Here is a 12,027-nt window from a genome sequence, read left to right on the forward strand (position 1 = left end):
ACAAAAGGTCACCTGTGCCCCACAGTTACCAATCAGCGTTCACTCGTTTAGACCCATCAAGAAAATGGCATGAACCCAGATTGGTCGGCATGAGCTTCCAGGTGGCCAGTGGGACTCTGTGGCTGTGAAGACGACACACAGACTGAGGGTTTCCGCTGGGGCTCGCGCCTCTCTCTGGTGGCTACCTCCACTTAGGTAAACCCAGGTAGAGTGCTCTCTGGGCAGCTATGAGCCTTAGCCTCGTAGCTCCAGGGTAGGGAGAACAGTGATTATAACTCTGTTAGGAACAGGTAGGGCAATCTGACTTGCTAGTACCCCAACAGTGTCCCCACCAACCTCACGGACCCGTTCATGGAGTCCTGGTGCAAAGAAACCGCAAGGGAAGCATCTCCTTTCGGGATACGAATGCTCCCTCTGGGTAGCATTCGCCTATACGAAATGGAGGCCACCCAGGGGCGCACTCATTAATTACTTCCCTTGTGGTTTCACACTTATGATGCAGGTGCGAACGTTCTGATGGGTTGGTGGGAACATTCTAATGGGGTACCGGGGTGGTCCGCATTCGGGAAACGAACGGGTTCCGTTTGCATGAGTGCCCCCGAATGGTCAACAGATCATATTACATGAAATACATAGAAATATATGGGGAAACGTACAATACACAGGGGAAAACAAGCAGTGGACATGGTACTCAGTGACGGCGGTCCGCCACATATTATCTCTGATAATGTAAGAAAGATCTTATAACCCTTAAAATCTATACAAATGACATATAAGAAAATAGTGTCCTGGATAAAAACACACAGTTTAAAGGTACACTAACTAGAATTTGCCACCCATTCTTTAAGGAAAAAAATGCTTACCTTTAATGGTCATGCTGGGTATGCAGACCAGGTAGAGCCATCACCAAATAGGAGCTTGCCAAATTCTGATCTATGGAGACTGATCCTATCCATTAAACCCCTTTCCATTAGTGCATAAAAATGCATTAAAGAAAATATCCATACATTAAATTTTATATATCATAAGACATATTAGATGTGGCTATATATTAAAAGCAGAAGAAGCATCACCCACAGGGCTATATCATAATGTATTTTGTGCTCTTTTCTACAAATAACAGGGACGGAACATGGAATATCAAAGTAATATAACAAAACACGCTTAAATTGAAATAAACATATATCCTTAGTAAACAATAAGGAAATCATGTAGAATGGGTCAGGCCTGAAAGTAGGTGGGACTGTCCTAAATGGGCAGAGTAACTGGTTTTGAGGTGAAGCCGCTGAACATCCACGCAGCCAAGTGAACACATGGTGCCAACGGTAAGTGCAGAAAGATTTACATGGCACAGATTATCTCTGGTGATCCAGAAACAAATCTACTGACCTAGGGGAAATGACAGGCAGGTCTTCGTAAGAGCATTACTTGATCATAGTTAACGTAAGGCTTCTAAACCAGTACCGGGAAGTTAAGCTCAATAGGGACAGAGTTGTGTATTTGATGTATTAAGTTATTAACAACATTATTTATTATTATTCGATTGTACTCTCATGTGTTGAATTCAGTTTAACATACTGTCAGAGCAGTGTTTTCAGTTATTGACCACCTTGATCTGGATGAAAATCTTGGTTTGCTTTCTTAATCAACCATTTGCATTTATATTGATTGCATTAACATTTCAGATTTTTTTCATCAATCCTATTTCTTTAGGTTTTAAAATGGGTCGAAGAAGCTGTCCAGGCTTCAAAAGTGCATCTAATTTCCACCGACCATCTGAATGGGGCATCATATACCTGGGACATTCCGTTTGACCCCAGCCTTAAAGAAGTAACTGTTTCACTCAGTGGACCGTCTCCAGACATTGAACTCTATGATCCACTAGGTAAGAAATAAAAATGAGGAAAAACATAGACATCATCTCAAACATACTTCCACATATTAGTTAGATACCGTCTCAGTGGGATATAAGTGGAGCCTATAGTGGCTATTCTGGGTATTGTCATTTGTCTGCTTATTTTAATATTCTTATAAATATATAAGTAATGTATAGAAACTCACATTTTCAATAGACCAGAAGCTACCTTAGACCTGCTTCACTGGAAATCCATGAGTAGCTCTCTAGCTGGCATACATCACCAGTGGGCACAATATTCTCTAGCCCCACTGCAGCTTAGCCTTTTAAAAACATAGAGAAAGCCATGGCCATATGGCACCTTGCATTTTTGGACTGGACAGTGCCAGTATATATAGAGCCTGTCTTTTTGCTTATATAAACGTGACACTGCAGCCTAAATAAAATGATCTTTGTGCTCACTGCATTGGTCCCCATGGATGTTCTCCAATTTCTAAATCGTCTCTACTTTAAGTATAAATTTGTACAGACCACATATATATCCCTGATGAAACAATCTACATTAATGTGTAATTTAGGGTGGAAATCCCTGGTACCGTCCTCTGTTTCATGCAGGGTAGAAACCACTAGTAATTTGAGGTTTAACTAAAGAAAAGTGTAAGTGTTAAAAATGTAGATTCATCAACTTTTTATCTGCCATATTAGACCAGTTTTCCTCCTACCAACACTACAGAATACCTAAGTGTCTAAGTAATTCCCAGAAAATTTGTGAATTAGCTATTTTTGATAGTTTATATTAAATTTATTTTGATGTATGCCAAGTATAAACCAGTCAACTAGCAATACGTTGCCAAACTTGAAGGATGCTGGAATATTGTGCCAAGTGGCAGGGATCTTAATATTATTTTACTCAATGAGTTTCATTTCTCATTCCCTTTTGTATTCTCCTCCTGGCTTTAAACATTGCAGAATGGGACTGCAAACCACACACTTACAGTGATTTTATACATATTTGAATTCTTATTTCTCTTGTTTATTTGATATGTTATTGGTATATTTTTACATTTTCCATGTGTGAACATGTAAATGAATATGTTTAATTATACAAAACATATATAATTACAGGGAAGCAAGTAAAGTCTGAAAATGGTCTTAATGAGTTACTGAATATATATAACTCAGCCAAAGTATTAAACATCAAAGAGCCATTGTCTGGAATGTGGAAAATTAAGGTAAAAAATTATATATTTTCTTATATTATCTTTCACGTTTAATATGGGGGTTATTACTTGGAATTGTTGAGATTTGATAAGAGAATGGCAAATTGTAAACAAAAAAAAGACAGACATGTAAAATATTGGATCTGGAGTTGTTTCTTCGGGTTGGCTCTTTGGACATACATTTTTAAATCCTTGACAATTCTTGGCAATGTTCCTGTTAGTGAAAATATTTTGTGATAGGGAAACAGAAAGGTAAATTAAAACAACAAGCCAAGCAAGCCAGTATGTTTAATTAAAAAAAAGTACCATTATTTCATTCTCTGTCCTTCTTATATTATTATATCTATTGGTTATCTAGGTGTTTATAGTATAAAATAATGCTGGTATTGTATATAAATATAAGTACCAGTTTATGCATTTTTTTGCAGACATCAAGCAATGGGCGCCATTCAGTGAGAATTACCGGCGTTAGCACTATCGATTTCAGGGCAGGATTTTCCAACAAGCCTACGTTAGATTTCAGTAAAACGTCCAGCAGACCTATACAAGGTTGGTTTCTACAAATTACAGCAATATTAACCCCCTAATAGGCAAACATTTTCTGTACTATACTACTATAATTAGAATTTCTTCTTTTAGTTTTTTTCTAAATATATTTGTCCACTCAACAGAATCAGAGTTCATAGTATTGTAGTTATTTTTAAAGCATAATCTTATGGAAATAAACCATGATATATTTATATAGACACACACACATACATATATAAAAAAAAATATATCACTGAAAACAAAAAGATATTTTTTTAATATTTTGCATTAAGAACATCAGTCTTTAAAGGAACACTATAGTGTCAAACATGTATTCCTGACACTATAGTGCTGGTGTGGATGTTTAGGTGACCGACTGCTCTGATCACCCTGAAAAGGTGATTCACTCACCTTTTCACCCATGATGCCTGTGTCTTGCAGCGGCTGGCCCGGCCTCCAAGGTTCAGATAATCAATCTTGATCTCAGCCAAATTAATGCTTTCCCACAGGAAAACATTGGGAGGCTATTGTGCATGTGTGGCAAAATCCATGCATCTCTATGGGGAAAGTCCAGTGACTCCATGCAGAGTGTGGAGATGCTGAACACCAGTGCTGAACTCTGTGCAGCACTGACACAGGAAGCACCTCTAGTGGCTGTCTGAGTGACAGCTACGAAAGATGTTACTAAGCAGCAATGTAAACACTGCCTTTTCTCTGAACAGGCAGTGTTTACATTAAAAAGCCTGCAGGGACAGGCTATCGAGACCAGAACAAATACATTAAGCTGTAGTTGTTCTGGTGACTATAGTGGCCCTTTAAAGGGAAAAATTAAACCTCATGTTTTATTCATATTTTCTTTGTAATTCATTGCCCTCTTCTTTTTAGTCAAGCTTACTTATTGAGCAGTATAGATAGATTCAGCCTTAATGCAAATCTGTCATGTGCTTGCATAATAAAAGTCTTCTTTAAATTCTAGTTGTATGCTGTTATTTATTTCTAATGTAGTTGATATTCCACCACAAAAATTGCAGCATTGTTTTATGTCATCTTAGTTATATATATTTATTTTGTCCTTACAGGGATACCCACATATGTGCTCTTAAATACCACGGGGATTAGTCACCCGGCAAGAATTGATCGTCTTGAGTTATTGACTATATCTGGTGATCTTCTGGAGACAATCCCAGTCAAGTATTACCCCGAACGCACGCCCTATGAGATATGGAATGTGACTGAATTTATCCCACCAAATGAACCATTTTTCCTAAAAATTACGGGTTATGATAAAGATAATTTTCTGTTCCAACGGGTATCAAGTGTTTCCTTCTCTAATATTATTCCAGGTATTATTTCAATAATTTCCTCTACATTTTATTGACTTGGAAACCTATAAATTGTAGGAACGCTAGCTGAAATATGAATAGTAGCAGATCATACGTATTCACAATTCTGTGTAACAACACAAGGTACTAGATTACTATGGCTTTTGGTGACATACCTCCTCCTGCATCTCACAAGTAAGACTACAGTTATCTTGCAAGTTTCCAAACCAATAGATGTCTCTGAGAGTCTTCATCCATGATTCAATTTAGTATTCTCTACAGGGATACAACAGAAACATAAATTCTTCTATTATTAATATGTACCTATTTTTTTAAAACAATAAGAATTAATACAAGAGTTTCACCATTGGCAAAATATTACATTGATACTTCAATGCCATATATTCAATAATTATTGAATGTGTTAACCTTTTAAGGGTTAAGTCCAAAAATAGTAAGCCAAATAAAATACCATAGATCTATAAAACCACTGAGAAAAAGTATAAACTAATGGAGAAATTTGGTATTACATTAGGCCACACGTCTATAATTTGCATTTGAACCTCCAACAGTTTAACAATAGTTTACAGACTATTTATTCAAATAAAGGCATTCCGTGTCTGTTATACCATATTTAGAACTACCTGTACTTTAAAAAATTATTTAAATTGATCTCATTGTTTGCATCATCCTAGTTCTAATTGACATTTTTTTACAGGTTGCACCACCATAATTACACGTCACTTAATATTTGTAAGAGGCATTTATAGGATGGCAGATGGAAAACCTTAAAAAAAAATATCTTACTTATAAAACAGTGTTTTAACCCTCAGGTTGAGACATTCAAATATGGCAGAGAGTTAAAACAGGGGCAAATCTTCTACAAAGCTAAACGTAAATAAATCAATGGTACACGCCACAGACAACACAATATACGTCTCTTATATACAATACAATAGCAATGACACGAATGAAAGAGTCCATTAATGAGAACACGGATGCGTATTTTTAATTTGTTTGACTAATAATTCAATGTTAGGAACTATTTCTGTGGTAGCTAATCAGTAAATTGTGTCCTCAATTTTGACCTGGATTGCTTAATTCTTGAAAACTTATTCGAGGATTCTTGTTGCATTCATTCTTCAGTTGACAAATGTTCTCTAGATACGTTTGTTAAAATTCTAGGAGAGAAAATTCATAAAATTTTATTTTGAGGTCTGAATCGCTTTAAAGGTCAATGATTTCCATTTAGAGGACCCCTGGATTCTCCTTTACATTCACAGAGAATGGGTTGGTTACCCCTTACAAGGTCCTTTCTTGAGCACAGAAATGGTGGAATTTCTCTTAGAACTCGGCCTGGAATTGAGACATTGCAGCCTCATATTGAGGAGAATATTCTGCAGACCGCAATTTCAGCATGCTTTGGAAATGAGATAAATTCTGACCTTGAAGAAGGCAGTTAAAGAGTTCTAATTACATCTGAAACGTTTTGATGTTAAGCTTTGATGTAACTGATGATTAAACAGGATGTGCAGCAGTTGATCTTTTGACTATTAGTATATGTTTGATGGCTATGGTCGCAGGTCATATTGAAGGTTCAAGGACAGAAGTGGGCTGTGGGAGAAGGGTTGAGCACTCCTGATCTCAAACCATAATAATGACTATTACTCATCCTTTGAAGAAATCCCAAACTCACAAGACCAAACATAAAAATATCTATTGGGTTTAAGAGGCAATATGTCTAGTATATTTTCATAGAATTTTCCTAATATATAACAGCAATACAAGATATATACTTATGTGTATTTACTTAATTTTGAGTCTGTCAAGATATACACTTCGTCCAACTCTCTTTGTCTCATTATTATAGAGCAGAGGAAAGCAACCTTCGGCACTCCAGATGTTGTGGACTACATCTCCCATAATGCTTTTACTGCCATAATGCTGGCAAAGCATCCCATGAGATGTAGTCCAAAACATCAGGAGTGCCAAAGGTTGTCTCCATTATAGAGGTAATTTTCCTGACCATGTCTGTACTTTGCATTACAATATATGTTCTAAACGAATATGTTCTATCAGGAATCCTTAAACGTAAGATATAATAAATATTTCCTGTATGTAGGTGCCCCAAAGGTCTCTATGCCCAAGGTAACTCCTGGGTATTATCAGCAGCCTGGAAGGATCCCCTGCTATGTGGAAAGCCTGCTCCCTGTTACAGTGCGTTTTAGTAAGAACGGATTCAGGATTGGAAAAGAACAGAAATTCAGGTGTGGTTCTGTTGCATGTAGATTGAGACTGAAAATAATGCAATTTTTTTTTCTAACTTTATTTTCTAAGCATTCACACAGCATTTTGCCACTTCTAGTACAACAAAAAAATACAGAAAATCTCTCCAAACCAGCCATTTTTCCAATTCATTTTTTTCTCCCAAAAATTTAATATTCCTTTGCAAATTCTCCTCCGTAATTGTTAGCTATGTTTAAAGTTCAGCTTTTTAGGCTTAAAAAGTTGAAATTCTCATTGAATTGGAATGCCGAATATTTGCAGGCACATTTTTTAATTGTTGCTGTCACTTCCTTTTGTTATGTTTGCATGCTGACCTCTTTAATAAATGTTTGCTTTGAATTATTAGGGATTCTGTTAATACAAGCTGGGAGATTGCCAATGTCTCTATAGCAGACGAGGGTTTCTATGAATGTACAGCTACAAGTAACGCTGGAAGTGCACGTGCTCAAACCTTCTTAGATGTAAATGGTGAGTATTATGTCTGTCAATTTAAATTGACATTGCAGGGTTAAAATCTTAAACTCTGAAAATAAAACATCAGCAGCATCTACAAGGAAGAAGAATGCTTTAATAAACTGGATTTTAATTATTCTTATTGAGTATTTAAAATATTGACATATTTAAGTGAAAAATTATGTAAGCTACAAAAAGGAGCGAAAATAACACATTCGTAGTAATGGAGAGGATGTACATCATTGCTGACTTCTACCTCTTACTTCCTAATTACTGATTGTGCAACCTTGAGTGTGTTTGGGCTAGTTGGCATGCATGGCTGACATATCTCCAACATAGGCAACGGACCCCTACAGGTTAGAAAGTGTATGGGAGAAAAGATGGCATGCTAGGAGGAATACGGTGGGGTGGGAATATTGAAGGACATGGTTCACAAGACAGAAGGAAAATAAGGAATTTATAAAGTTCTCTGAAACTTTAGGGGAAGTTGTCACTCTGCCACTCTGGAATTTACACTAGACTTGTGCTTTGCAATAGTATATTGTTTCTGCTGAGCCACTTTGCCTGCAAATAAAATTTTTTTAGAGATCGACAAATTTCAGGCATATGACAGTTTAAATCTGAATTTCATTACCGTAAAAAGATTTGGGAAAATGACTCAAATCTGAAAAGGACTCTAAAATGGGCTATTTAGTGGACTGAAAGCAATTTGAATGAAAAGGAGAAATAAATAACATTGTTTCATGTCTCCTCTTCTCTATATGCTTTCGCTATGCTGGCTGTTAGGCGTAAAGGACAGAGCTTATGGCAATGACTGACAGGGGGATAGGATAGAGGCGTCTATTTGCAGGATAAAGAGGGGTGCATTTCTGCATTTTATTTTATTTATTAAACCTCACAAATATATATTTGTTAAATCATGTGAAGTTACAGTTTCCCATTAACAAATAAAGATCAAACCTCAATCCATGACGTTCACAGGTCCAATAACAAATTTACAATATTCTACAAACAAAACTGTATATAGCTTGAAGGAAATAGTTATTTATGCATTACATATTTTTTCATTGCGTAGCAATTACAAAAGTCATTACATAGCTTGTGTATATGATTTATATAATGTCCGTATAATATGTTTAATTTTTCTTTTCTTTATTATTTCTTTTTCATTTAGAACCTCCACCTGTAATTAGAACGCCTAACAATGTCACGGTCACCATTGGTAAAGGGACATTTTTAAGTTGTGACATCTTAAGCACCGTTCGTTATAACTTGACATGGGTGAGAAATAATATGGATTTAAAATATGCAGATATTTCCCGATTTAGGATTCTTCGCAACAATTCCTTAGAAATCAAAAGTGTAACTATTGATGATGCTGGGGAATATAACTGCTACACATCTAATGAAGGAGGCACGGCTATAGCTACAGTTACCCTCACTGTTCAAGGTATTGCCAGCTTTCAATTACAACGCATTTCGCAAAATAGAAACTCATTTTGTTATGATAATAATATTCACTCAGTGTTAATGAACTGAAATATAGTACACTAATTAGATTTTTATTAAATTACTTGTGTAAAAAACTAATTTGAAGAAAGAAAAATAAATGATATATATACGATCCAGAGAATTGAGGAGAGTTGATGGGTGAATTGAATATTTTAGACCAAAAAAACTTAGCTGATAAGTAGCTAAGCTTGAGATAGTTTTCAAGTTTGGCTGTTCTTCTTAATATGTACAACTCTTTTCACTTCTGCAAAATTTCTGATTTAGTGAATAACCCTGGCCTTTTAGGGATCCTATAGTGCCAGGAAAACAAACCCGTTTTCCTGGAATTTTAGGGTTATTAGGTCTCCCTCCCTCACTCCCCCCCTCCCGCAGGGGTGAAGGGGTTAAAACCCCTTCAGCCACTTACTTGAACCCATACAAAGAGGTGGGGTAGGGCTGCGCCAGCAGAAAAGTAAAATAACGTAAAATAGTCCAAAAGAGTCTCACTAGAGCAACAATGCTTGATGGGATATAGATGAGTAGTTGTTTCAGTAGGGGTGTATCCTAGTGTCTCAGGGTATTCGCATGTATGTGAAAGACAGAGATACAGGAACAACCAGTAGTGCCATACGTTTAAAATCCAAAGGGCAAAATAGTAGTAGAAGGTAGAAAACTCACATTTAAAAGAGCTATGGCCAGCTCTGGTGTGAAGAGCGTACAACGGTATAATCCCCGCTGCTGGGATATGTAAAGGAAATGCGTCTATCAGCGCCGTAGCTCCAGGGGAAATAAAAAAAGGCGACAATAGTGCTCTCAATTTGATAAAAGTAAGTAAAAGTAGCTAGAATAATACTTACAGGTGTAGAGCAGAAAATACTGCTCTATTAATAAGGCGTTGGTGGTATGATCCCCACCTGGGACTTCTTTAAGTGCAGGAACAATAATAAAAAGCCAGGAAAGTAAAAATAGTAGAAGTGCATAAAAATACAATAAAAGGTTAATTGGCACAGTAAAGTAACCAAAAACCTTTAAATGATCTAAAATACATAATTTAAAATAAAATTATGTATTTTAGATCAATTAAAGGTTTTTGGTTACTTTACTGTGCCAATTAACTTTTTATTGTAATTCGTTTGGTTTTCTACTTACCTGAACCCAGCCTGACGTCCCTCGGCACTGGGTCAGGTTCTGCCCACGCTCCTCCGATCTGACACTGGAGGTCCACGAGGATGTCCAGCGTCAGATAACCGACTAAAGGTCGGTTTGGATTCAGGAAGCCCTCTAGTGGCTGTGTGTTAGACAGCCACAGAGGGCAGACTTAGAGCTGCAATGTAAACATTGCAATTCTCTGCAACTAAGTGCAAAAGGGTCACAGTACCCAGACTACTTCAATTAGCTGCATATGTATTTTTATGACTTTTCGGGCATTAGAATTAATACAGAGACTAATGAATTTTCAAGTTAATTTTTGAATGTGTTTTTTCCTCTATAAGACCCACCAAGAGTTGTGCTGGAGCCCAAGAATATAACGTTTACAAAAGGAAGAGAAATTAAGCTGAAATGTTCTGCAACTGGCTATCCCACACCCCATATAGTTTGGACTCACAATGACATGTTTATTAGATTCTCTAGCAGGTGAGTTTAAGGTTTAAAATAGTCCTTACTATTGGGCACATGTCCACGGAGACTCATTGGTCAAATATTTCTCACAACAGGGCTCCCTAGGTTTTATGATACATGAAATGAACTGCAACCTTCTTTCCATGTTTTCAAAGACTATGCCCACCCTACACAAAATCTACCCTCATGGCAGCCATTGTTAATCACAGTATGTAATTTGGAACTTTTTAGACTTTTTTTGTGGCCCACAAAACAAGGTTACATGGTGGAACCAGGTCAGAATTAGAATTAGGCTTGTATTGGCACTTGTAATACACTGGATACAGGGGTCAGAGGCAGAGTCAGGGCACAAACATGGATAGAGCAGAAGGCATCTTGAAACAAGCTGAAGAGATCTAGTGCTTATGAATTCATAAATAGAGTAGACAGGGCTGAACAATATATATAGCCTTGATCAAGTCACATTCTAGATTTAATTTGGCAACCCTTTGGTAGACAGCACTGAACAAAATACCAGTAATATCCAAAGGAAAACCGAGTCACTATACACTACCAACCAATTGCAATGTGTAACAAGAACAGTAAAAAATCAGGGAACCAGGTCTTGAAAAGTGGAAGAGTCCACATAGTACTTTATGGAGTTGAACCACCAAACTCTGCAAACTGGAGATATTGACAGGATCAACAGTAAAAAAGAACTGTAGGTTTACGTCACACAGGATGCCTCATTACTTGACTACCAAGGGTTTAAGGAATGTCTTCAGGGGAGCAGTTGATGTTACGGTGAGAGAAGATTCATAATTGTTGGCCCATTGTGTGTTACTACAACCACCAGACACTAGGGTGTGTGTAGCAACTCTATGGTCAAATAGGGCAGTTATATTTTTAGAAAAACATGTTTCAAAATCAATTAACCTTTCTGTGTCTGTTACTTTCTGTTAGGTATGTTTTATCCCATGATGGAACCTTTATAATTAAAACTTCCATGGAGAAAGACTCTGGGACCTATACTTGTTTAGCTACGAACGCAGCTGGAACAGATCAGCAGACATCGGATGTTGTATACATTGGTAAGTATGAGATGTGTCCAATGATTAGCATCAATCTTTACAGCTGCTGAAAATACTTTTTATATTTTTCTACTTGAATTTACATTAGCCATTGGACTGCACATAAGGAATAATTAGTCAGATAGATAATTTGATTTAATATTCAGATATCAGTATACATTTTCATGTGTTTTACTAGTCAC

At 36.7% G+C, this 12,027-nt stretch overlaps 1 protein-coding gene across 1 annotated transcript in view; it reads left to right on the forward strand.

Moving 5' to 3' along the window:
* HMCN1 (hemicentin 1) overlaps positions 1-12,027 on the forward strand; it is a 224,346-nt gene that overhangs the window by 44,364 nt on the left and 167,955 nt on the right. The window contains exons 5-13 of the mRNA XM_063426207.1: positions 1,714-1,885; positions 2,981-3,087; positions 3,504-3,624; positions 4,683-4,946; positions 7,048-7,192; positions 7,558-7,679; positions 8,839-9,114; positions 10,649-10,790; positions 11,718-11,845. Of these exons, the coding sequence (XP_063282277.1) occupies positions 1,714-1,885; positions 2,981-3,087; positions 3,504-3,624; positions 4,683-4,946; positions 7,048-7,192; positions 7,558-7,679; positions 8,839-9,114; positions 10,649-10,790; positions 11,718-11,845 (1,477 nt within the window). The remainder of the gene's footprint in view (positions 1-1,713; positions 1,886-2,980; positions 3,088-3,503; positions 3,625-4,682; positions 4,947-7,047; positions 7,193-7,557; positions 7,680-8,838; positions 9,115-10,648; positions 10,791-11,717; positions 11,846-12,027) is intronic.

The sequence above is a fragment of the Pelobates fuscus genome, chromosome 7 (genome assembly GCF_036172605.1).
Source record: "Pelobates fuscus isolate aPelFus1 chromosome 7, aPelFus1.pri, whole genome shotgun sequence".
Lineage (NCBI taxonomy): Eukaryota > Metazoa > Chordata > Amphibia > Anura > Pelobatidae > Pelobates > Pelobates fuscus.